The 27,919-nt window shown below is 40.4% G+C and overlaps 1 protein-coding gene across 1 annotated transcript in view; it reads left to right on the forward strand.

The window, feature by feature from the left end:
• The window catches only part of KIF5B (kinesin family member 5B), a 346,765-nt gene that overhangs the window by 175,282 nt on the left and 143,564 nt on the right, over positions 1 to 27,919 (forward strand). The window contains exons 8-9 of the mRNA XM_053713860.1: positions 5,720 to 5,844; positions 14,844 to 14,948. Of these exons, the coding sequence (XP_053569835.1) occupies positions 5,720 to 5,844; positions 14,844 to 14,948 (230 nt within the window). The remainder of the gene's footprint in view (positions 1 to 5,719; positions 5,845 to 14,843; positions 14,949 to 27,919) is intronic.

Here is a 27,919-nt window from a genome sequence, read left to right on the forward strand (position 1 = left end):
TTATTCAATCAAGAGTTTGTTATTTTAAAATAGTGCTGGTATGTACTATTTACTCAGAAACAGAAAAGAGATGAAGATTTCTGTTTGTATGAGGAAAATGATTTTAGCAACCGTTACTAAAATCCATGGCTGTTCCACACAGGACTGTTGAGAGCAATTAACTTCAGTTGGGGGAACAGTGAGCAGTCTCTTGCTGCTTGAGGTATGACACATTCTAACAAGACGATGTAATGCTGGAAGCTGTCATTTTCCCTATGGGATCCGGTAAGCCATGTTTATTAAGATAGTAAATAAGGGCTTCACAAGGGCTTATTAAGACTGTAGACTTTTTCTGGGCTAAATCGATTCATTATTAACACATATTTAGCCTTGAGGAATCATTTAATCTGGGTATTTTGATAAGATTATATCGGCAGGCACTGTTTTAGACACCTTATTCTTTAGGGGCTTTCCCAAATCATAGGCAGAGCCTCATTTTCGCGCCGGTGTTGCGCACTTGTTTTTGAGAGGCATGACATGCAGTCACATGTGTGAGGAGCTCTGATACCTAGAAAAGACTTTCTGAAGGCGTCATTTGGTATCGTATTCCCCTTTGGGCTTGGTTGGGTCTCAGCAAAGCAGATACCAGGGACTGTAAAGGGGTTAAAGTTAAAAACGTCTCCGGTTCCGTTATTTTAAGGGTTAAAGCTTCCAAATTTGGTGTGCAATACTTTTAAGGCTTTAAGACAATGTGGTGAAATTTTGGTGAATTTTGAACAATTCCTTCATATTTTTTCGCAATTGCAGTAATAAAGTGTGTTCAGTTTAAAATTTAAAGTGACAGTAACGGTTTTATTTTAAAACGTTTTTTGTACTTTGTTATCAAGTTTATGCCTGTTTAACATGTCTGAACTACCAGATAGACTGTGTTCTGAATGTGGGGAAGCCAGAGTTCCTTCTCATTTAAATAAATGTGATTTATGTGACAATGACAATGATGCCCAAGATGATTCCTCAAGTGAGGGGAGTAAGCATGGTACTGCATCATTCCCTCCTTCGTCTACACGAGTCTTGCCCACTCAGGAGGCCCCTAGTACATCTAGCGCGCCAATACTCCTTACTATGCAACAATTAACGGCTGTAATGGATAATTCTGTCAAAAACATTTTAGCCAAAATGAACACTTATCAGCGTAAGCGCGACTGCTCTGTTTTAGATACTGAAGAGCATGACGACGCTGATAATAATGGTTCTGAAGGGCCCCTAAACCAGTCTGATGGGGCCAGGGAGGTTTTTTCTGAGGGAGAAATTACTGATTCAGGGAACATTTCTCAACAAGCTGAACCTGATGTGATTACGTTTAAATTTAAGTTGGAACATCTCCGCATTCTGCTTAAGGAGGTATTATCCACTCTGGATGATTGTGACAAGTTGGTCATCCCAGAGAAACTATGTAAAATGGACAAGTTCCTAGAGGTCCCGGGGCTCCCAGAAGCTTTTCCTATACCCAAGCGGGTGGCGGACATTGTAAATAAAGAATGGGAAAGGCCCGGTATTCCTTTCGTCCCTCCCCCCATATTTAAAAAATTGTTTCCTATGGTCGACCCCAGAAAGGACTTATGGCAGACAGTCCCCAAGGTCGAGGGAGCGGTTTCCACCTTAAACAAACGCACCACTATACCCATAGAAGATAGTTGTGCTTTCAAAGATCCTATGGATAAAAAATTAGAAGGTTTACTTAAAAAGATGTTTGTTCAGCAGGGTTACCTTCTACAACCAATTTCATGCATTGTCCCTGTCGCTACAGCCGCGTGTTTCTGGTTCGATGAGCTGGTAAAGGCGGTCGATAGTGATTCTCCTCCTTATGAGGAGATTATGGACAGAATCAATGCTCTCAAATTGGCTAATTCTTTCACCTTAGACGCCACTTTGCAATTGGCTAGGTTAGCGGCTAAGAATTCTGGGTTTGCTATTGTGGCGCGCAGAGTGCTTTGGTTGAAATCTTGGTCAGCTGATGCGTCTTCCAAGAACAAGCTACTTAACATTCCTTTCAAGGGGAAAACGCTGTTTGGCCCTGACTTGAAAGAGATTATCTCTGATATCACTGGGGGTAAGGGCCACGCCCTTCCTCAGGATCGGCCTTTCAAGGCCAAAAATAAACCTAATTTTCGTCCCTTTCGTAGAAACGGACCAGCCCAAAGTGCTACGTCCTCTAAGCAAGAGGGTAATACTTCTCAAGCCAAGCCAGCCTGGAGACCAATGCAAGGCTGGAACAAGGGAAAGCAGGCCAAGAAACCTGCCACTGCTACCAAGACAGCATGAAATGTTGGCCCTCGATCCGGGACCGGATCTGGTGGGGGGCAGACTCTCTCTCTTCGCTCAGGCTTGGGCAAGAGATGTTCTGGATCCTTGGGCGCTAGAAATAGTCTCCCAAGGTTATTTTCTGGAGTTCAAGGGGCTTCCCCCAAGGGGGAGGTTCCACAGGTCTCAGTTGTCTTCAGACCACATAAAAAGACAGGCATTCTTACATTGTGTAGAAGACCTGTTAAAAATGGGAGTGATTCATCCTGTTCCATTAGGAGAACAAGGGATGGGGTTCTACTCCAATCTGTTCATAGTTCCCAAAAAAGAGGGAACGTTCAGACCAATCTTAGATCTCAAGATCTTAAACAAGTTTCTCAAGGTTCCATCGTTCAAGATGGAAACCATTCGAACAATTCTTCCTTCCATCCAGGAAGGTCAATTCATGACCACGGTGGATTTAAAGGATGCGTATCTACATATTCCTATCCACAAGGAACATCATCGGTTCCTAAGGTTCGCATTCCTGGACAAGCATTACCAGTTCGTGGCGCTTCCTTTCGGATTAGCCACTGCTCCAAGGATTTTCACAAAGGTACTAGGGTCCCTTCTAGCTGTGCTAAGACCAAGGGGCATTGCCGTAGTACCTTACTTGGACGACATTCTGATTCAAGCGTCGTCCCTTCCTCAAGCAAAGGCTCACACGGACATTGTCCTGGCCTTTCTCAGATCTCACGGATGGAAAGTGAACGTGGAAAAGAGTTCTCTATCTCCGTCAACAAGGGTTCCCTTCTTGGGAACAATAATAGACTCCTTAGAAATGAGGATTTTTCTGACAGAAGCCAGAAAAACAAAACTTCTAGACTCTTGTCGGATACTTCATTCCGTTCCTCTTCCTTCCATAGCGCAGTGCATGGAAGTGATAGGTTTGATGGTAGCGGCAATGGACATAGTTCCTTTTGCGCGCATTCATCTAAGACCATTACAACTGTGCATGCTCAGTCAGTGGAATGGGGACTATACAGACTTGTCTCCGAAGATACAAGTAAATCAGAGGACCAGAGACTCACTCCGTTGGTGGCTGTCCCTGGACAACCTGTCACAAGGGATGACCTTCCGCAGACCAGAGTGGGTCATTGTCACGACCGACGCCAGTCTGATGGGCTGGGGCGCGGTCTGGGGATCCCTGAAAGCTCAGGGTCTTTGGTCTCGGGAAGAATCTCTTCTACCGATAAATATTCTGGAACTGAGAGCGATATTCAATGCTCTCAAAGCTTGGCCTCAGCTAGCGAGGGCCAAGTTCATACGGTTTCAATCAGACAACATGACAACTGTTGCGTACATCAACCATCAGGGGGGAACAAGGAGTTCCCTAGCGATGGAAGAAGTGACCAAAATCATTCTATGGGCGGAGTCTCACTCCTGCCACCTGTCTGCTATCCACATCCCAGGAGTGGAAAATTGGGAAGCGGATTTTCTGAGTCATCAGACATTGCATCCGGGGGAGTGGGAACTCCATCCGGAAATCTTTGCCCAAGTCACTCAACTGTGGGGCATTCCAGACATGGATCTGATGGCCTCTCGTCAGAACTTCAAAGTTCCTTGCTACGGGTCCAGATCCAGGGATCCCAAGGCGGCTCTAGTGGATGCACTAGTAGCACCTTGGACCTTCAAACTAGCTTATGTGTTCCCGCCGTTTCCTCTCATCCCCAGGCTGGTAGCCAGGATCAATCAGGAGAGGGCGTCGGTGATCTTGATAGCTCCTGCGTGGCCACGCAGGACTTGGTATGCAGATCTGGTGAATATGTCATCGGCTCCACCATGGAAGCTACCTTTGAGACGAGACCTTCTTGTTCAGGGTCCGTTCGAACATCCGAATCTGGTCTCACTCCAGCTGACTGCTTGGAGATTGAACGCTTGATCTTATCGAAGCGAGGGTTCTCAGATTCTGTTATCGATACTCTTGTTCAGGCCAGAAAGCCTGTAACTAGAAAGATTTACCACAAAATTTGGAAAAAATATATCTGTTGGTGTGAATCTAAAGGATTCCCTTGGGACAAGGTTAAGATTCCTAAGATTCTATCCTTCCTTCAAGAAGGATTGGAAAAAGGATTATCTGCAAGTTCCCTGAAGGGACAGATTTCTGCCTTGTCTGTGTTACTTCACAAAAAGCTGGCAGCTGTGCCAGATGTTCAAGCCTTTGTTCAGGCTCTGGTCAGAATCAAGCCTGTTTACAAACCTTTGACTCCTCCTTGGAGTCTCAACTTAGTTCTTTCAGTTCTTCAGGGGGTTCCGTTTGAACCCTTACATTCCGTTGATATTAAGTTATTATCTTGGAAAGTTTTGTTTTTGGTTGCAATTTCTTCTGCTCGAAGAGTTTCAGAATTATCTGCTCTGCAGTGTTCTCCTCCTTATCTGGTGTTCCATGCAGATAAGGTGGTTTTACGTACTAAACCTGGTTTTCTTCCAAAAGTTGTTTCTAACAAAAACATTAACCAGGAGATTATCGTACCTTCTCTGTGTCCGAAACCAGTTTCGAAGAAGGAACGTTTGTTGCACAATTTGGATGTTGTTCGCGCTCTAAAATTCTATTTAGATGCTACAAAGGATTTTAGACAAACATCTTCCTTGTTTGTTGTTTATTCCGGTAAAAGGAGAGGTCAAAAAGCAACTTCTACCTCTCTCTCTTTTTGGATTAAAAGCATCATCAGATTGGCTTACGAGACTGCCGGACGGCAGCCTCCCGATAGAATCACAGCTCATTCCACTAGGGCTGTGGCTTCCACATGGGCCTTCAAGAACGAGGCTTCTGTTGATCAGATATGTAGGGCAGCGACTTGGTCTTCACTGCACACTTTTACCAAATTTTACAAGTTTGATACTTTTGCTTCTTCTGAGGCTATTTTTGGGAGAAAGGTTTTGCAAGCCGTGGTGCCTTCCATTTAGGTGACCTGATTTGCTCCCTCCCTTCATCCGTGTCCTAAAGCTTTGGTATTGGTTCCCACAAGTAAGGATGACGCCGTGGACCGGACACACCTATGTTGGAGAAAACAGAATTTATGTTTACCTGATAAATTACTTTCTCCAACGGTGTGTCCGGTCCACGGCCCGCCCTGGTTTTTTAATCAGGTCTGATATTTTATTTTCTTTAACTACAGTCACCACGGTATCATATGGTTTCTCCTATGCAAATATTCCTCCTTAACGTCGGTCGAATGACTGGGGTAGGCGGAGCCTAGGAGGGATCATGTGACCAGCTTTGCTGGGCTCTTTGCCATTTCCTGTTGGGGAAGAGAATATCCCACAAGTAAGGATGACGCCGTGGACCGGACACACCGTTGGAGAAAGTAATTTATCAGGTAAACATAAATTCTGTTTTTATGATTTTTTTCTATCCGCACATTTTTGCTACTAATCATTGCTGCTTTTAATTTTTCAGACATGAATGAACACAGTTCTCGAAGTCACAGCATTTTTCTAATTAATGTAAAACAAGAAAATACTCAAACTGAACAGAAGCTAAGTGGTAAACTTTTCCTTGTTGATTTAGCAGGTAGTGAAAAGGTGAGTGTTTTTATATTAATAATGATGCTAACATTGATATATAATACCTAATGTCATAGCTCTTTGTAAACATACAGTACAAAATGAACACCTTGATATTTTCCCTCACATTAGCTGTACAGTATCAGGAAAGATTTTGCTGTCCATTGCTCCTTTTCCTATCCTATGATTTTGCCAAATAATGAAGCTGTGTTTTTTTTGTGTTTTTTTTTTTTTTTAAATTAAATATATTGCTAAATTTAAAGGCACAGTCAACACCAGGAATTACCCATTCCTTAGTTTTGCATAACCAACACAGTTATTATAACACGTTTTACCTCTGTGATTACCTTGCATCTAAGACTCTGCAGACTGCCCCCTTATTTCAGTTCTTTTGACAGTCTTGCATTTTAGCCAATCAGTGCTCAATTCTCCGTAAATTCACGTGCATGAGCTCAATTTTATCTATATGAAACACATGAACTAATGCCCTCTAGTGGTGAAAAACTGTCAATGCAGAGGCGGCCTTCAAGGTCTAAAACATTAGCATATGAACCTCCCTAGGTTTAGCTTTCAACTAAGAATACCAAGAGAATAAAGCAAAATTGGTGATAAAAGTAAATTGGAAAGCCGTTTTAAAATTGCATGCCCTATTTGAATCATTAAAGTTTTCTTTCATGTAATTAGCAAGAGTCCATGAGCTAGTGACGTATGGGATATACATTCCTACCAGGAGGGGCAAAGTTTCCCAAACCTCAAAATGCCTATAAATACATCCCTCACCACACCCACAAATCAGTTTTACAAACTTTGCCTCCTATGGAGGTGGTAGTAAGTTTGTGCTAGATTCTACGTTGATATGCGCTCAGCAGCAGGTTGGAGCCCGGTTTTCCTCTCGGCGTGCAGTGAATGTCAGAGGGATGTGAGGAGAGTATTGCCTATTTGAATTCAATGATCTCCTTCTATGGGGTCTATTTCATAGGTTCTCTGTTATCGGTCGTAGAGATTCATCTCTTACCTCCCTTTTCAGATCGACGATATACTCTTATATATACCATTACCTCTACTGATTCTCGTTTCAGTACTGGTTTGGCTTTCTACTACATGTAGATGAGTGTCCTGGGGTAAGTAAGTCTTATTTTCTGTGACACTCTAAGCTATGGTTGGGCACTTTTTTATAAAGTTCTAAATATATGTATTCAAACATTTATTTGCCTTGACTCAGGATGTTCAACGTTCCTTATTTCAGACAGTCAGTTTCATATTTGGGATAATGCATATGAATAAATCAATTTTTTCTTACCTTAAAATTTGACTTTTTCCCTGTGGGCTGTTAGGCTCGCAGGGGCTGAAAATGCTTCATTTTATTGCGTCATTCTTGGCGCGGACTTTTTTGGCGCAAATTTTTTTTTCTATTTCCGGCGTCATACGTGTCGCCGGAAGTTGCGTCATTTTTTACTTTTTTTGCGCCAAAAGTGTCGGCGTTCCGGATGTGGCGTAATTTTTGGCGTCACTATTGTCTCCACATTATTTAAGTCTTATTATTTATTGCTTCTGGTTGCTAGAAGCTTGTTCACTGGCATTTTTTCCCATTCCTGAAACTGTCATTTAAGGAATTTGATCAATTTTGCTTTATATGTTGTTTTTTCTATTACATATTGCAAGATGTCCCACGTTGACACTGAGTCAGAAGATACTTCTGGAAAATCGCTGCCTGGTGCTGGATCTACCAAAGTTAAGTGTATCTGCTGTAAACTTGTGGTATCTGTTCCTCCAGCTGTTGTTTGTACTGAATGTCATGACAAACTTGTTAATGCAGATAATATTTCCTTTAGTAATGTTACATTACCTGTTGCTGTTCCGTCAACATCTAATACTCAGAGTGTTCCTGTTAACATAAGAGATTTTGTTTCTAAATCCATTAAGAAGGCTATGTCTGTTATTCCTCCTTCTAGTAAACGTAAAAAGTCTTTTAAAACTTCTCATTTTTCAGATGAATTTTTAAATGAACATCATCATTCTGATTCTGATAATGGTTCTTCTGGTTCAGAGGATTCTGTCTCAGAGGTTGATGCTGATAAATCTTCATATTTATTTAAAATGAAATTCATTCGTTCTTTACTTAAAGAAGTCTTAATTGCATTAGAAATAGAGGATTCTGGTCCTCTTGATACTAAATCTAAACATTTAAATAAGGTTTTTAAATCTCCTGTAGTTATTCCAGAAGTTTTTCCTGTCCCTGATGCTATTTCTGAAGTAATTTCCAGGGAATGGAATAATTTGGGTAATTCATTTACTCCTTCTAAACGTTTTAAGCAATTATATCCTGTGCCATCTGACAGATTAGAGACAAAATCCCTAAGGTTGATGGGGCTGTCTCTACTCTTGCTAAGCGTACTACTATTCCTACGGCAGATAGTACTTCCTTTAAGGATCTTTTAGTTAGGAAAATTGAATCCTTTCTAAGAAAAGCTTACTTGTGTTCAGGTAATTTTCTTAGACCTGCTATATCTTTAGCGGATGTTGCTGCAGCTTCAACTTTTTGGTTAGAAGCTTTAGCGCAACAAGTAACAGATCATAATTCTCATAGCATTATTAATCTTCTTCAACATGCTAATAATTTTATTTGTGATGCCATCTTTGATATCATTAGAGTTGATGTCAGGTATATGTCTCTAGCTATTTTAGCTAGAAGAGCTTTATGGCTTAAAACTTGGAATGCTGATATGTCTTCTAAGTCTACTTTGCTTTCCCTTTCTTTCCAGGGTAATAAATTATTTGGTTCTCAGTTGGATTCTATTATCTCAACTGTTACTGGAGGGAAAGGAACTTTTTTACCACAGGATAAAAAATCTAAAGGTAAATTTATGTCTAATAATCGTTTTCGTTCCTTTCGTCACAATAAGGAACAAAAGCCTGATCCTTCATCCACAGGAGCGGTATCAGTTTGGAAACCATCTCCAGTCTGGAATAAATCCAAGCCTTTTAGAAAACCAAAGCCAGCTCCTAAGTCCACATGAAGGTGCGGCCCTCATTCCAGCTCAGCTGGTAGGGGGCAGATTACGTTTTTTCAAAGAAATTTGGATCAATTCCATTCACAATCTTTGGATTCAGAACATTGTTTCAGAAGGGTACAGAATTGGCTTCAAGATAAGGGCTCCTGCAAAGAGATTTTTTCTTTCCTGTGTCCCAGTAAACCCAGCGAAGGCTCGAGCGTTTCTGAAATGTGTTTCAGATCTAGAGTTGGCTGGAGTAATTATGCCAGTTCCAGTTCTGGAACAGGGGCTGGGGTTTTATTCAAATCTCTTCATTGTACCAAAGAAGGAGAATTCCTTCAGACCAGTTCTGGATCTAAAAATATTGAATCGTTATGTAAGGATACCAACATTCAAAATGGTAACTGTAAGGACTATCCTGCCTTTTGTTCAGCAAGGGCATTATATGTCCACAATAGATTTACAGGATGCATATCTGCATATTCCGATTCATCCAGATCACTTATCAGTTTCTGAGATTCTCTTTCCTAGACAAGCATTACCAGTTTGTGGCTCTACCGTTTGGCCTAGCTACAGCTCCAATAATTTTTACAAAGGTTCTCGGTGCCCTTCTGTCTGTAATCGGAGAACAGGGTATTGTGGTATTTCCTTATTTGGACGATATCTTGGTACTTGCTCAGTCTTCACATTCAGCAGAATCTCATACGAATCGACTTGTGTTGTTTCTTCAAGATCATGGTTGGAGGATCAATTTACCAAAACGTTCATTGATTCCTCAGACAAAGGTAACCTTTTTAGGTTTCCAGATAGATTCAGTGTCCATGACTCTGTCTTTGACAGAAAAAAGACGTCTGAAATTGATATCAGCTTGTCGAAACCTTCAGTCACAATCATTCCCTTCGGTAGCCTTATGCATGGAAATTCTAGGTCTTATGACTGCTGCATCGGACGCAATCCCCTTTGCTCGTTTTCACATGCGACCTCTTCAGCTCTGTATGCTGAACCAGTGGTGCAGGGATTACACAAAGATATCTCAATTAATATCTTAAAAACCGATTATACGACACTCTATGACCTGGTGGACAGATCACCATCGTTTAGTTCAGGGGGCTTCTTTTGTTCTTTTGACCTTGACTGTAATTTCAACAGATGCAAGTCTTATAGGTTGGGGAGCTGTGTGGGGGTCTCTGACAGCACAAGGGGTTTGGGAATCTCAGGAAGTGAGGTTACCGATCAATATTTTGGAACTCCGTGCAATTTTCAGAGCTCTTCAGTCATGGCCTCTTCTAAAGAGAGAATCGTTCATTTGTTTTCAGACAGACAATGTCACAACTGTGGCATACATCAATCATCAAGGAGGGACTCACAGTCCTCTGGCTATGAAAGAAGTATCTCGAATACTGGAATGGGCGGAATCCAGCTCCTGTCTAATTTCTGCGGTTCATATCCCAGGTATAGACAATTGGGAAGCGGATTATCGCAGTCGCCAAACGTTACATCCGGGCGAATGGTCTCTTCACCCAGAGGTATTTCTTCAGATTGTTCAAATGTGGGGACTTCCAGAAATAGAGCTGATGGCTTCTCATCTAAACAAGAAACTTCCCAGGTATCTGTCCAGATCCAGGGATCCTCAGGTGGAAGCAGTGGATGCATTGTCACTTCCTTGGATTTATCATCCTGCCTATATCTTTCCGCCTCTAGTTCTTCTTCCAAGAGTAATCTCCAAGATTCTGAAGGAATGCTCGTTTGTTCTGCTGGTGGCTCCAGCATGGCCTCACAGGTTTTGGTATGCGGATCTTGTCCGGATGGCCTCTTGCCAACCATGGACTCTTCCGTTAAGACCAGACCTTCTGTCACAAGGTCCTTTTTTCCATCAGGATCTCAAATCCTTAAATTTAAAGGTATGGAGATTGAACGCTTGATTCTTAGTCAAAGAGGTTTCTCTGACTCTGTGATTAGTACTATGTTACAGGCTCGTAAATCTGTATCTCGAAAGATATATTATCGAGTTTGGAAGACTTACTTTTCTTGGTGTCTTTCTCATCAATTTTCCTGGCATTCTTTTAGAATTCCGAGAATTCTACAGTTTCTTCAGGATGGTTTGGATAAAGGTTTGTCTGCAAGTTCCTTGAAAGGACAAATCTCTGCTCTTTCTGTTCTTTTTCACAGAAAGATTGCTAATCTTCCTGATATTCATTGTTTTGTGCAAGCTTTGGTTCGTATAAAGCCTGTCATTAAGTCAATTTCTCCTCCTTGGAGTTTGAATTTGGTTCTGGGGGCTCTTCAAGCTCCTCTGTTTGAACCTATGCATTCATTGGACATTAAAATACTTTCTTGGAAAGTTTTGTTTCTTTTGGCCATCTCTTCTGCTAGAAGAGTTTCTGAATTATCTGCTCTTTCTTGTGAGTCTCCTTTTCTGATTTTTCATCAGGATAAGGCGGTGTTGCGAACTTCTTTTCAATGTTTACCTAAGGTTGTGAATTCTAACAACATTAGTAGAGAAATTGTGGTTCCTTCATTGTGTCCTAATCCTAAGAATTCTAGGGAGAGATCTTTGCATTCTTTGGATGTAGTTAGAGCTTTGAAATATTATGTTGAAGCTACTAAGAATTTCCGAAAGACTTCTAGTCTATTTGTTATCTTTTCCGGTTCTAGGAAAGGTCAGAAGGCCTCTGCCATTTCTTTGGCATCTTGGTTGAAATCTTTAATTCATCATGCTTATGTCGAGTCGGGTAAAACTCTGCCTCAAAGGATTACAGCTCATTCTACTAGGTCAGTTTCTACTTCCTGGGCGTTTAAGAATGAAGCTTCGGTTGATCAGATTTGCAAAGCAGCAACTTGGTCTTCTTTGCATACTTTTACAAAATTCTACCATTTTGATGTGTTTTCTTCTTCTGAAGCTGTTTTTGGTAGAAAAGTACTTCAGGCAGCTGTTTCAGTTTGATTCTTCTGCTTATAATTTCAGTTTTTTTCATTATAAGATTTAAACTTTATTTTTGGGTGTGGATTTTTTTCAGCGGAATTGGCTGTCTTTATTTTATCCCTCCCTCTCTAGTGACTCTTGCGTGGAAGATCCACATCTTGGGTAGTCATTATCCCATACGTCACTAGCTCATGGACTCTTGCTAATTACATGAAAGAAAACATAATTTATGTAAGAACTTACCTGATTAAATTCATTTCTTTCATATTGGCAAGAGTCCATGAGGCCCACCCTTTTTGTGGTGGTTATGATTTTTTTGTATAAAGCACAATTATTCCAATTCCTTATATTTATGCTTCACACTTTTTTCTTATCACCCCACTTCTTGGCTATTCGTTAAACTGATTTGTGAGTGTGGTGAGGGGTGTATTTATAGGCATTTTGAGGTTTGGGAAACTTTGCCCCTCCTGGTAGGAATGTATATCCCATACGTCACTAGCTCATGGACTCTTGCTAATATGAAAGAAATGAATTTATCAGGTAAGTTCTTACATAAATTATGTTTTTTTTGGACTTTACTGTCCATTTAAGTCCCCTAGCGTCATTGTGCTTTGCCCTTTACTGGGTAAGTTTGAAGCAGTTTAAATATGGAATCCCCTATATTTGTAACTGAATTTGCTCAAAATATTGAAATGCATGTTTTTTTTTTATTATTAGTGCCTATTTAATTTGCTTGGTTTACTTGATAATCAGACCTATGTAGGCTCAGGAGCAGTAATGATCCGCTGGCAGTTAGCTGCTGATTGCCTTTTTGGTGACTGTACATATACGGCTCTTGTCACTGGATCACCTGCTATGCTCAGCTAGCTACAGGTAGTGTTTTGCAGTTCCTTTAACAAAGGATACCAAGAAACAGCAGCAAATTTGATAATAGATGTAAACTAGAATGCTCTGATTCATGTAAGAAACATTTGGGGCTTTCATGTCCCTTTTAAATAACTGGTTCTACATTTACAGTATATAAATGTATTCTCATGGCCAACCCACACCCATACTTGCACATTCATTTTTCTCCTTATCTTAAAGGGCCACTGTAAGTAAATATTTTCTATGCCTGTTACTAACTAACTACCCCAAATACGCTTTTTATCAATAGCATTTCATTAACATATCTCTACCGTATATCAGAAATCTTGTCTGCAAATTTAATTGTTTTCCAAACCCACTCTGTGGGTATCCTTTGCTCTGTACCAATCAGTTTACAATACCTAGGTTTCAAAATGGCGCTTTAAACACAAAGTTATTGGTTTAAGTATTTTGAACATGCAGTGCTGAAAATAGTGGGCAGGATAATGTGACATCATCAGCGAATAAAAGATATAACTTTTAGAACGTTATGAAACTTTGTTTTGGAGAAAATATAGGTCAGTAGGTTTTAATTAATGTTTATTAACTTTAATATGTTAGTTGTTTAGCTTAAAAATTATAACAGAAAGTAATCCTTTAAGGGGACATGAAAGTCAAAATTAAACTTTCATGGTTCATATAGAGTATGCTATTTTAAGAGACTTGTATTTCCATATTGACTTTTTTGTTGTTGGTACCCTTAGTTGAAAAACATACCTAGGTAGGCTCAGTGACAGCAGTGCACTTACTGGCAGCTAGCTGAGCTTTGTTCCTTGTTACATACGCCTCTTGTTATTGGCTCACCAGGAGTTGAGCTAGCTGACTTTGTGTTTAGCCCCTTTGTAGATGTTAAAGTGACGTTAAACACACATTGTAAGCTGCATTATAATGCACCTTCATATCCAAGAAGAATTTTGTAATAAATGTTTTTACATGAGCATATATATATATTTTTTTTTACAGCGATGTCCCTGTCCCATAAGAACCCTTTGCTAACCAATGACAATCTAATACACACATACAGCATAAACTCTGTTTGCACATATGCATTTTAATGTATATGAAACCCACATTTTTTTCTTTTCCTGATTCAGATACCATGCAATTTTAAACAACTTTCTAATTTATTTTATCAAATTTTCTTTGTTCTCTTGGTTTGTTTTGTTGAAAAGTATGGACGTATGCTCAGGAGCGTGCAGGTTTCTGGAGCACTATATGGCAGCAGTTTTGCAAGAATGTTGTCCATTTGCAACATCACTACATGGCAACTCTTTCCTGCCATGTAGTGCTCCAGACTCCTACCTAGGTATCCATTCAACAAAGAATACAATTGAACAAAGCAAATTTGATAATAGAAGTAAATTGGAAATCACAAAAATCACAAAAGAAAAAAGAATCACAAAAGAAAATAATGAAGTACACTATAATCACACCTAAACTACCTAGTGTTATCATTGCTATTACAAACAATGCTTTTCCTGTCATAATTGTTGATAGAAAACTGATAATCCACCTTTAATGGAGCCAATGACTGCAGAGGGGGTTTAACCTAAACCTCCCTGGAAAAAAGTGTAATAAGCACAGTTTACAGATGTACTTTACAGCAAAAGGAAGTAAAATAAATAATGAGTGTATATTGCAATACTGTTGATCTTTTATTAATGTTACATTTTTTGTGTTGAGTGTTAACGGTCATTAAAACACAGTTTATATGCAAGTGATATAATAATAAAATGCTCTAACACATTTTAGAGTTTTAGTCAGGGTTAGGGATACAGAAATAAAGTTCTTAAAAAAAAAACCTCAAAACTCAAAACGAATGTATATAAAAAAGAATTATAAAACAAAAAACGAATAGTAAAATAGCTGCGTTTATAGTTATGTAATTCTTAAAGTTTTTTTTAAAATCCTGTGAATTTATTTTTGAAGAACTCAAAACTAGTCAAGAATGATCCCTCTGAATTCCATAGGTTGGGAAATAAAGAAATTGCACTGAATTACAATAACATGTAAAAATACTTTTTAGGGGAGTATAGGCAAGACAGAAAATGCTGGGGACCACATGAGACATAGGTTACAAACATGCACCACAACATACATGTTTCCTTCTTATCATGCGCTATCTTTCTGTACTAAGCGTAACACTGTGTGCCTGGTAGACATCCCCTCTTACAACTGTGATTTCTTATTTTTAGGTTAGCAAAACTGGAGCTGAAGGAGCTGTACTGGATGAAGCCAAAAATATTAACAAGTCATTATCTTCCCTTGGCAATGTTATATCTGCTTTGGCTGAAGGCAACGTAAGTAACAGATGACACATTGTGTTTTTTTTTGCATTTTGTATTTTTAGAACTGAGGAATTGACATTTGCTTTTCAATTTGCAGTTCGCCAAGAGGACAAAATAATAATGCAATATAAAATATTGATTGTGATAAGCGCTCTGGAGTAGTGCACCAGAAGAGCTGAAATTGTGCTATGTTGTGCAGTATTTAGAAGTAATTATAATTCCCCTAATATTTTTATTACAACTAATTTGTTGTGTTTAAATTTTTTTTTTTTTTTTTTTAAATGTTTGGCTTCTTTTTTTTAAATTATTATTATCGGTTATTTGTAGAGCGCCAACAGATTCCGCAGCTCTAATTTCTTTGTTTGGTTCGTTTCTGAATTTTAACTTTCACAGATGATTCTGACAACCAGTAGTAATAAAAGCAAGCTCAGCAGACTGTATAATAGTCAAATGGTGAAGAAAGTTATTTCATTTGATTATTTTTAAACACCCCATTGCTATTAGAATTAGTTGAAGCAGAAACATAGAATTTTCTTTCCTATGACATGGAGAGTCCACAACGTCATTCCAATTACTAGTGGGTTATTCAACTCCTGGCCAGCAGGAGGCGGCAAAGAGCACCCCAGCAAAGCTGTTAAGTGTAACTTCCCATACCCATAATCCCCAGTCATCCTCTTTGCCTCTGTCAATGGAGGATGTGCGAAGTTGGTGTCTGAAGATATTTAATCCTTTTATAGATACTTTTACCTGCAAACAAGGATTGAGGTTATGATGTGTCCATGTTAATCTCTTTAGTAAGAGTAATGGTGGCTTTTAGCAGTTAGAAGACAGTGAGGTAGTCTTTGCTATGGACAAGGACTGGGATATTCATTAACATGGTGGGACCTGCTTCCTTTCAAAAGGGGTCTACCTTTCATATATGTCCGTTAAGCTTTAGATATGTTGCGGCTGAGAAGGTATCTGTTTTGTTTTTTTGAGACAGGGAAGTTGCCGCCTCCGGGCTATTTTAATAGGTGCCTGGATTATGGTGAGTCAGATAGGGTATCAGTGAGATACTTCTTTCACTCTTTCTATCCCTGGAAACACAATTTTCTTCTGTTAAGTGTGATCAGTCCACGGGTCATCATTACTTGTGGGATATTAACTGCTCCCCTACAGGAAGTGCAAGAGGATTCACCCAGCAGAGTTGCTATATAGCTCCTCCCCTCTACGTCACCCCCAGTCATTCTCTTGCACCCAACGACTAGATAGGATGTGTGAGAGGACTATGGTGATATATTTAGTTTTTATATCTTCAATCAAAAGTTTGTTATTTTATAATAGCACCGGAGTGTGTTATTCCTTCTCTGGTAGAATTTGAAGAAGAATCTACCTGAGTTTTTCTATGATTTTAGCCGGAGTAGTTAAGATCATATTGCTGTTTCTCGGCCATCTGAGGAGAGGTAAACTTCAGATCAGGGGACAGCAGGCAGATTAATCTGCAAAGAGGTATGTAGCAGTTTATTATTTTCTGACATGGAATTGATGAGAAAATCCTGCCATACCGTTATAATGTAAACTCAGCCTTAAATGCAGTAGATGTAGCTGATATCAGGCTGTCATGTATGTATATTTTACACTTCAGTTTTCTGGGAAATGGTACTTCTCTGGCTTTTAAACTGTATACATAGACTTAACCTATTTTGCAGGGACTTGCAATAGGTTTTAAATGACAATTAATTATTGAGGTAAAATGTTTTTTTGCTGGCATGTAAAAACGTTTTTTTCTCTGAGGTACTGGGTGAAAAAATGTTTTGGGCACTTTTTTTCCACTTGGCAATAGTTTTGATTTAAATTAGAGCAGTTCACTGATCCCTCTCACTGTTATGTGTGTGGGGGAGGGGCCATTTTGGTGCTTTCACTATGCATCAGAAAAACTCAGTCAGAGGTTCATTTTCTTCCTGCATGATCCGGTTCATCTCTACAGAGTTCAGGGATCTCAAGAGTCTTTTTTGAGGGAAGTAATCATACAGCAGAGCTGTGCTGATTGTATTGACTGTGATATAAAAAACGTTTATTTGTGTATTTTTTTTCTGCTGCCTGGGTTAGTTATCATTTGCTGAGGGGAACAATCCTTTGCTAAAACTGTATATTCTGACAAAGATTGATGCTATAACTTAATTATTTTATCTGTTATAATATTTTTCTGTGCTTCTTAAAGGCACAGTTCGTTTTCATATTATTTGTAAATTACTTTGAAAAGTATTTCCAAGTTGCTGTTTATTTGCTAGTGTGTTAAACATGTCTGATTCAGAGGAAGATATCTGTGCTATATGTGTTAATGCCAAAGTGGAGCCCAATAGAAATTTATGTACTAAATGTATTGATGCTACTTTAAAAAATAGTCAATCTGTACAAATTGAACATATTTCACCAAACAACGAGGGGAGAGTTATGCCGACTAACTCGCCTCACGTGTCAGTACCTGCATCTCCCGCTCAGGAGGTGCGTGATATTGTAGCGCCGAGTGCATCTGGGCGGCCATTACAAATCACATTACAAGATATGGCTACTGTTATGACTGAAGTTTTGGCTAAACTACCAGAACTAAGAGGTAAACGTGATCACTCTGGGATGAGAACAGAGTGCGCTGATAATGCAAGGGCCATGTCTGATACTGCGTCACAGTTTACAGAACATGAAGACGGAGAGCTTCATTCTGTGGGTGACGGTTCTGATCCAAATAAACTGGACTCAGACATTTCAAATTTTAAATTTAAGCTTGAGAACCTCCGTGTGTTACTAGGGGAGGTATTAGCGGCTCTGAATGATTGTAACACAGTTGCAATCCCAGAAAAAATGTGTAGGTTGGATAAATATTTTGCGGTACCGACGAGTACTGACGTTTTTCCTATACCTAAGAGACTTACTGACATTGTTACTAAGGAGTGGGATAGACCCGGTGTGCCTTTCTCACCCCCTCCTATATTCAGAAAAATGTTTCCAATAGACGCCGCCACACGGGACTTATGGCAAATGGTCCCTAAGGTGGAGGGAGCAGTTTCTACTTTAGCTAAGCGTACCACTATCCCAGTGGAGGATAGCTGTGCTTTTTCAGATCCAATGGATAAAAAATTAGAGGGTTACCTTAAGAAAATGTTTGTTCAACAAGGGTTTATATTGCAACCTCTTGCATGTATTGCGCCTGTCACGGCTGAAGCAGCATTTTGGTTTGAGTCTCTGGAAGAGACACTTCAATCATCCACACTAGATGACATCACACACAAATTTAAATTCCTTAAGTTAGCTAATTCATTTATTTCAGATGCCGTAGTACATTTAACTAAACTTGCGGCTAAAAATGCAGGATTCGCCATTCAGGCACGCAGAGCTCTGTGGCTAAAATCCTGGTCAGCTGATGTTACGTCTAAATCTAAATTGCTTAATATTCCTTTCAAAGGGCAGACCTTATTCGGGCCCGGCTTGAAAGAGATTATTGATGACATTACAGGAGGTAAAGGTCATGCCCTGCCTCAGGACAAGGCCAAAGCCAAGGCTAGACAGTCCAATTTTCGTTCCTTTCGTAATTTCAAAGCAGGAGCAGCATCAACTTCCTCTGCACCAAAACAGGAAGGAGCTGTTGCTCGCTACAGACAAGGCTGGAAACCTAACCAGTCCTGGAACAGGGGCAAACAGGCCAGAAAACCTGCTGCTGCCCCTAAGACAGCATGAATTGAGGGCCCCCGATCCGGGACCGGATCTAGTGGGGGGCAGACTTTCCCTCTTCGCCCAGGCTTGGGCAAGAGATGTTCAGGATCCCTGGGCATTAGAGATCATATCTCAGGGATACCTTCTGGACTTCAAATCCTCTCCCCCAAGAGGGAGATTTCATCTGTCAAGGTTGTCAACAAACCTAACAAAGAAGGAAGCGTTTCTACGCTGCGTACAAGATCTTTTATTAATGGGAGTGATCCATCCAGTTCCGCGGTTGGAACAAGGACAAGGGTTTTACTCAAATCTGTTTGTAGTTCCCAAAAAAGAGGGAACCTTCAGGCCAATCTTGGATTTAAAGATCCTAAACAAATTCCTAAGAGTTCCATCGTTCAAGATGGAAACTATTCGAACAATTTTGCCCATGATCCAAGAGGGTCAGTACTTGACCACAGTGGATTTAAAGGATGCTTACCTTCACATACCGATTCATAGAAGTCATTACCGGTATCTAAGGTTTGCCTTTTTAGACAGGCATTACCAGTTTGTAGCTCTTCCATTCGGACTGGCTACGGCTCCAAGAATCTTCACAAAGGTTCTGGGCACTCTTCTGGCGGTACTAAGACCGCGAGGAATTTCAGTAGCTCCGTACTTAGACGACATACTGATACAAGCTTCAAGCTTTCAAACTGCCAAATCTCATACAGAGATAGTACTGGCATTTCTAAGGTCGCATGGATGGAAAGTGAACGAAGAGAAAAGTTCTCTCTTTCCACTCACAAGAGTTCCCTTCCTGGGGACTCTGATAGATTCTGTAGAAATGAAGATTTACCTGACAGAGGACAGGTTAACAAAACTTCAAAGTGCATGCCGTGTCCTTCATTCCATTCAAGAGACCAGAAATTCTCTTCTATGGTGGCTTTATCGGCCACATCTGTCCAGGGGAATGCCATTCAGCAGGCCAGACTGGTCAATTGTAACAACAGACGCCAGCCTACTAGGTTGGGGCGCTGTCTGGAATTCTCTGAAGGCTCAGGGACTATGGAATCAGGAGGAGAGTCTTCTTCCAATAAACATTCTGGAATTGAGAGCAGTCCTCAATGCTCTTCTGGCTTGGCCCCAGTTAGCAACTCGGGGGTTCATCAGGTTCCAGTCGGACAACATCACGACTGTAGCTTATATCAACCATCAGGGAGGGACAAGAAGCTCCCTAGCAATGATGGAAGTATCGAAGATAATTCGCTGGGCAGAGTCTCACTCTTGCCACCTGTCTGCAATCCACATCCCGGGAGTGGAGAACTGGGAGGCGGATTTCTTAAGTCGTCAGACTTTTCATCCGGGGGAGTGGGAACTTCATCCAGAGGTCTTTGCCCAAATACTTCGACGTTGGGGCAAACCAGAGATAGATCTCATGGCGTCTCGACAGAACGCCAAGCTTCCGCGCTACGGGTCCAGATCCAGGGATCCGGGAGCGGTCCTGATAGATGCCTTGACAGCACCATGGACCTTCAGGATGGCTCATGTGTTTCCACCTTTCCCAATGCTTCCTCGATTGATTGCCAGAATCAAACAGGAGAAAGCATCAGTGATTCTAATAGCGCCTGCATGGCCACGCAGGACTTGGTATACAGATCTGGTGGACATGTCATTCTGTCCACCTTGGTCGTTACCTCTGAAACAGGACCTTCTGATTCAGGGTCCTTTCAAACATCAAAATCTAACTTCTCTGAAGCTGACTGCTTGGAAATTGAACGCTTGATCTTATCAAAGCGTGGTTTTTCTGAGTCAGTTATTGATACCTTAATACAGGCTAGGAAGCCTGTTACCAGAAAGATTTGCCATAAAATATGGCGTAAATACCTATATTGGTGCGAATCCAAAGGTTACTCTTGGAGTAAGGTTAGGATTCCTAGGATATTGTCTTTTCTACAAGAAGGTTTAGAAAAGGGGTTATCCGCTAGTTCCTTAAAGGGACAGATCTCAGCTCTGTCCATTCTGTTACACAAGCGTCTGTCAGAAGTTCCAGACGTTCAGGCTTTTTGTCAGGCTTTGGCCAGGATTAAACCTGTGTTTAAAGCTGTGGCTCCACCATGGAGTTTAAACCTTGTTCTTAACGTTTTACAGGGTGTTCCGTTTGAACCCCTTCATTCCATTGATATAAAGTTGTTATCTTGGAAAGTTCTATTTTTAATGGCTATTTCCTCGGCTCGAAGAGTCTCTGAGTTATCAGCCTTACATTGTGATTCTCCTTATTTGATTTTTCACTCGGATAAGGTAGTTCTGCGTACTAAGCCTGGGTTCTTACCTAAGGTAGTCACTAACAGGAATATCAATCAGGAGATTGTTGTTCCATCCTTGTGCCCAAATCCTTCTTCGAGGAAGGAACGTCTTTTGCACAATCTGGATGTAGTTCGTGCCCTTAAATTTTATTTACAGGCAACTAAAGATTTTCGACAAACGTCTTCCCTGTTTGTCGTTTACTCTGGTCAGAGGAGAGGTCAAAAAGCTTCTGCTACCTCTCTCTCTTTTTGGCTTCGTAGCATAATTCGTTTAGCTTATGAGACTGCTGGACAGCAGCCTCCTGAAAGAATTACAGCTCATTCCACTAGAGCTGTGGCTTCCACTTGGGCCTTTAAGAATGAGGCCTCTGTTGAACAGATTTGCAAGGCTGCAACTTGGTCTTCGCTTCATACTTTTTCCAAATTTTACAAATTTGACACTTTTGCTTCCTCGGAGGCTATTTTTGGGAGAAAGGTTCTTCAGGCAGTGGTTCCTTCTGTATAAAGAGCCTGCCTATCCCTCCCGTCATCCGTGTACTTTTGCTTTGGTATTGGTATCCCACAAGTAATGATGACCCGTGGACTGATCACACTTAACAGAAGAAAACATAATTTATGCTTACCTGATAAATTCCTTTCTTCTGTAGTGTGATCAGTCCACGGCCCGCCCTGTTTTTTAAGGCAGGTAAATATTTTTTAAATTATACTCCAGTCACTACTACACCCTTGGCTTCTCCTTTCTCGTTGGTCCTTGGTCGAATGACTGGAGGTGACGTAGAGGGGAGGAGCTATATAGCAACTCTGCTGGGTGAATCCTCTTGCACTTCCTGTAGGGGAGCAGTTAATATCCCACAAGTAATGATGACCCGTGGACTGATCACACTACAGAAGAAAGGAATTTATCAGGTAAGCATAAATTATGTTTTTACGGACCGTGTGGTGCTTTTGATGGGCACTTTATTTATAAGCATGTTAGTTCACAGTACTGCTGTTTTACTGTGACATTTTTTGTGTTTTCCTCTGACTAAAATTGGGAATTCTGTAGTTGCTTTTTTTCGCGTGCTTATGTTTTGGGCAGCTAAAATTGCTAGACGTTGAGTCCAGACTGTTATGCTGGTCATCCCTTTTGCCTTTCGCGATCATGGTAGTGAGACCATTTAGCGTGCTGGGAATATTTAGTCAGATTGCCAATTCATGAGGTTTGTTTGGCGTACTCTGATTTTTGTCGGTATGCCTTTTAAAAGTTTCGCCATTGTGGGCAGTTACTATAGCGCTGCCATGTTTATTTCACTATGCAGTATAGAGCAATGCTGATGCGATACGCAGCTGTTTGTAAGTATAATCTCTTACATAGCGATGGCATGGATAATAGCACAGTGCTGATGCGATCCGCAGCCATTTGTAAGTAAGATCTCTTATATAGAGATGGCATGGAGTATAGTGCAGTGTTATCTAAATTAGGTGGCTATGTGCTAGGTTTTCCCTGCCTTACTTTAGTTTCTCAGCAGATCCTCCTTTTGTACTTTAAAGTAGAGATCCAGGCTGCAGATATGAGTTTTTGCCTGAAACAGCTCAGGTTAAATTAGAGGTGAAGATGTATTTTTTTTTCTGTAGGGGCTTAACTTGTATTCAGTTGTCCCTACTAATATACATATTTATTTATTACACTCTTCACTTTGGAGACTGTGTACCCTTAGTGATGGCTGCCATCTGGTGGTTTTTCATTGTAATTACTTTCTTATTTCTATATTTATTTAATATACATAATTTTTATGGGTCTCTGAAAGGATCATTTTGTTCTTTACTTGTATGCTTTCATTCCCTTTTGTAGAATGAGCCTTCTGCACAGTTATGATGAAACGGAGTATCATTTAGATGTTTATGTTCATATTTTGCCTATATGTCTTCATAATTTTATATATATTTCGGAGGCTCAGGGATAGTCCTTGAGATATACAGGAGAGATCTGAGTTCCAGACCCCATGGGGATATGAGATAGTTTTCTTCATCTATTATTCTGTATGGGCGTACTAAGGCAGTCTGAAGAACTATAGCATACAGGAGTTATATGTTCTTTTTCCTAGAAAAAAGGTTTTCCTTATTTTCTGGAACTGTGTATAATATTCTCTCTCATTCTGAGATGAATGTTTGTTGCCTTATTTAATTTTAAGGGCTTCTTTAAGGTTTTTCTCATTTTGCAGTGATACTTCCTATCTCTTGTATCACCATTATTTTATTTCTAATTTTTTAAAATATGAATACAAATTTAGAATATTTCTTCTATTTCGGAGATATTTTTCTAATGACTTTTTTGTCCTTAGTCTACTGTTAGTTTTTGTTTTTGTTTTAACCTATGTGGTGAATGGACTTTATTTTGTATTCCATTTTTCTTTCCTAAGACATGGAGAGTCAACGACGTCATTCCAATTACTAGTGGGATATTTACTCCTGGCCAGCAGGAGGAGGCAAAGAGCACCACAGCAAAGATGTTAAGTGTCACTTCCCTTACCCATAACACCCAGTCATTCTCTTTGCCTCTCTCAATGGAGGAGGTGAAGTTCGGTGTCTGAAGATATTTTAGCCGTTGGACAAGGTATCTGGTAAACCTTCGAACTTATCGACAGGATAAGAGGACATCCGGACAACATTGCACTGTTAAGCGACATCTAGAAGAGCGGTATACTCTTATCTGCCCTAAGGTAATATTTCTTTGCTCACAGAGCTGAAGATGCACGTAAGTCACATGTACATTTCAACTTGGGAACTATTTTGAACTTAACATTTTGTCAATATAGCAACAACCAACCACGAATATTTATTCCAAAAGCCCAAATAATAAATATCATATCTTAATGAGACTGACATCAGATATATTCATCAGCCCACCAGATTGGATTTCAATTGACGGTTACCTCACAAACCAAGCCTGATTACCATTAAGATACATTGTGTAATAGTGATGTAGAAGATTCATTGTATATAATAAGAAACAGTTTGTGTTAAGTGATACATTATTTAAGAAGTGATTATTAGTATTTGATTCATATTTTATATTAGTAGTATAAGGGAAGACACTGGTGTCTGTTTTTTATTTAGTGTATAGAAACGTCACCCCTTTTTTCTGTTTTTATTTGTCTTATTGATAAATACCAATGGGTATTTTTTTCAAATATCTAGTAATAAAAATAGATTTTATATATATATATATTATCTGCTTTTCCTATGTTGGGAAAACGCAAGAGGAAATCTAAACTTTTGTCAGACAGTAAGGTGTCTGTCGCTTCTGCTGCTGTAAAGGTTGACCCCCTCATAAGTCTGATGAGGAGGATACCTCAGTAGCCTCTGAGGTTGAAATCTCAGATTCTGACAGTATAATTTGTCTGATTCTGAAAAGGTAAACTTCAGATTTAAGCTTGAACACCTCCGCTTACTGCTAAAGGAGGTTTTGGCTACTTTGGACGACTCAGTTTGTCGCTGTCAACCCTAATAAATCTAGTAAACTTAACAAATACTATGATGTTCCTTCTGCTGTGGAAGTATTTCTTGTTCCAGACCGTGTGTCGGAGATCATTGCACAGGAATGGGATAAACCTGGGATACCTTTCTCCCCGTCTCCCGTTTTTTTTTAAAAAGAGGTTTTCTATTGCTGACTCCATTTCTGACTCATGGCGCACAGTTCCTAAAGTAGAAGGGGCTATTTCTACTCTGGCTAAGAGAACCATGAAACTGGAGGCCTATTTAAAGAAATTGTATGTTCATCTTGGTCTACAATGGCAACCTGCAGTTTGAATTGCCACAGTAGCAAGTGTAGCATCTTATTTATACGATGCCCTGTCCGAACTGATTTTAGAGAATACTCAGTTGGAGGAGATCTAAGATAGTATTATGGCTCTCATACTAGCCAATGCTTTTATCTCGGATGCTAACATACAAGTCATTAGACTGGGAACCAAGATGTCTGGCCTCACTGTCCTAGCCCCCAGGGCCCTGTGGCTAAAATCATTGTCAGCTGATGCTACCTCCAAGTCCAAGCTCCTATCGATACCTTACAAGGGTAAGACCCTGTTTGGTCCTGGTCTGGCGGGGATAATTTCTGAAATTACGGGTGGAAAGGGGTCCTTTCTACCACAAGATAAGAAGAATAGACCTAAAGAACGTCAGTAATTTTCGCTCATTTCGTAACTTCAATGGTCAAAAGTCTTCCTCTTCCTCTCCCTCTTCCAAGCAGAAACAGTCCAAGTCTTCCTGGAAACCCAATTAGACTTAGAAAAAAGGGAAAGCAATCAAAGAAGCCCTCTGCTGAGACTAAATCAGCATGAAGGGTCTGTCCCCGGTCCGAGATCGGATCTAGTGGGGGGCAGACTTTCCTTGTTTCGTCTAGCTTGGATATGAGATGACCCAGATCCTTGGGCTGTGGACATAGTATCTCAGGGGTACAAAATAGAATTCAAATCTTGTCATCCCAAGGGCAGATTTCTCCTCTCAAGGTTATCTGCGGATCAGATAAAAAGAGAGGCATTCTAGTGGAATGAGCTGTAAGTTTAAATAAAAAAATTATATTATAAGTGTTATACTGTGTTTGGGCTTATCCTGCAAGTGGATGCAATATTAAGGAGCATTTTTAGACACATTAAAACAGTTTTTTCAGGCTAAAAAGCGTTTTTGCAGGTTTTCAGTAAAATATTTTTGCTTTTAAAATTTAAAGGCGCAGTATAATTTTTTTGGTATTCATTTTTTTCGTTTTCTAGTATAATTAAAACTCAATATTTAGCAAGGTACGACTATTATCAGTACTGCTAGTCTGTTTAACATGTCGGACAGTGAAGGGGAAAATCCTTGTTCTATGTGTTTAGATGCCCCTCTGATTTTTTTTGTCCCTCGTGTACTGAGAGGGCCTTACAATGTAAAGAAAATGTGTGTAAAGATGATTCTCAGGCTGAAGGGAATCTGGGTGTACCACTAGTTTCTCCCCAAGTGTCACAACCTCTAACACCCACCCAAGCAACGCCTGGTTCTTCAACCGCGTCTAACTCATTTACGCTGCAGGATATGGCTGCAGTTATGTCAACTACCCTTACAGAGGTGTTATCTAAGTTGCCAGTGTTACAGGGTAAACGCAGTAGGATAGAGGACAATGTGAATACTGATCACTCTGATGCGTTGTTGGCTATTTCCGATGTACCATCTCAGGGATCTGAATTGGGAGTTAGAGATCTTCTATCTGAGGGGGAACTTTCCGAATCGGGAAGTGCGTTACCCCAGACAGACTCTGACCTCATGTCCTTTAAATTTAAGCTTGAACACCTCCGTCTTTTACTTAGGGAGGTTTTAGCGACTCTGGATGACTGTGACCCTATTGTAGTACCACCAGAGAAGTTGTGTAAGATGGACAAATACTTAGAGGTACCTGCTTACACTGACGTTTTTCCGGTTCCTAAGAGAATTGCGGAAATTGTTAAGAGGGAATGGGACAGACCGGGTATCCCGTTCGCTCACTCTCCTAATTTCAAAAAGATGTATCCTATATCTGATACTGTTCGGGACTTCTGACAATCAGTCCCTTAGGTGGAAGGAGCTATATCTACCCTGGCTAAGCGTACAACTATTCCTATTGAGGACAGCTGCGCTCTCAAAGACCCTATGGATAAGAAATTGGAGGGTCTCTTGAATAAAATGTTTATTCATCAGGGTTTCCTTTTGCAACCTACAGCATGCATTGTACCAGTTACGACTGCGGCGACCTTTTGGTTTTAGGCCCTAGAAGAGTCTCTTAAGACTGAGACTCCTTTAGAAGATATCTTAGATAGAATTAAGGCTCTCAAGCTGGCTAATTCTTTTATCACAGATGCCGCCTTTCAAATTGCTAAATTGGCGGCTAAGAATGCTGGATTTGCCATTTTGGCGCGTAGAGCGCTATGGTTAATGTCTTGGTCTGCTGATGTATCATCTAAATCAAAGCTTTCGGCTATTCCTTTCATGGGTAAGGCCCTATTCGGGCCTGACTTGAAGGAAATCATTTCTGATATCACTGGAGGTAAGGGTCATCTCCTACCTCAGGATAAGGCTGTTAAAATGAGGGGTAGACAGAATAATTTTCTTTCCTTTCGGAATTTTAAAGGAGTTCCCTCTTCTTCCTCTTCCTCCACAAAGCAGGAAGGGAATTTTGCTCAGGCCAAGTCTGTCTGGAGACCCAACCAAGCTTGGAACAAGGGTAAACAAAACAAGAAGCTCGTTGCTACTACCAAGTCGGCATGAAGGGGCGGCCCCCGATCAGGGACCGGATCTAGTAGGGGGCAGACTTTCTCTCTTTGCCCAGGCCTGGGAAAGAGATGTTCAGGACCGCTGGGCACTAGAAATCATGACCCACAGGTATCAACTGGAATTCAAAAGTTTTCTCCCAAGAGGGAGGTTTCTTCTTTCACGATTGTCTGTAGACCAGATAGAAAGAGAGGCATTCTTACTTTGTGTAAAAGACCTTTCTACTATGGGAGTAATTTGTCCTGTCCCAAGACTAGAGCAGGGATGGGGGTTTTACCCAAATCTTTTCGTGGTTCCCAAAAAAGAGGGAACGTTCAGACCCATTTTAGATCTCAAGAGTCTAAACAAGTTTCTCAGTGTTCCATCCTTCAAGATGGAGACCATTCGCTCAATTTTACCAATGATTCAGGAAGTTCAATATATGACTACTGTGGACTTGAAGGATGCACACCTGCATATTCCTATCCACAAGGATCACCATCAGTTCCTAAGGTTTGCTTTCCTGGACAAGCATTTTCAGTTTGTGGCTCTTCCCTTCGGGTTGGCCACAATACCCAGAATCTTCACAAAGGTTCTAGGGTCCCTTCTGGCGGTTCTCAGACCACGGGGAATAGCAGTAGCGCCTTATCTGGACGATATTCTGATTCAGGCATCGACTTATCTAACAAAATCTCATACAGACACAGTGTTAGCATTTCTGAGAACTCACGGATGGAAGGTGAATCTAGAAAAGAGTTCACTAATTCCACAGACAAG

Source organism: Bombina bombina, chromosome 5 (genome assembly GCF_027579735.1).
Source record: "Bombina bombina isolate aBomBom1 chromosome 5, aBomBom1.pri, whole genome shotgun sequence".
Classification (NCBI taxonomy): Eukaryota; Metazoa; Chordata; class Amphibia; order Anura; family Bombinatoridae; genus Bombina; species Bombina bombina.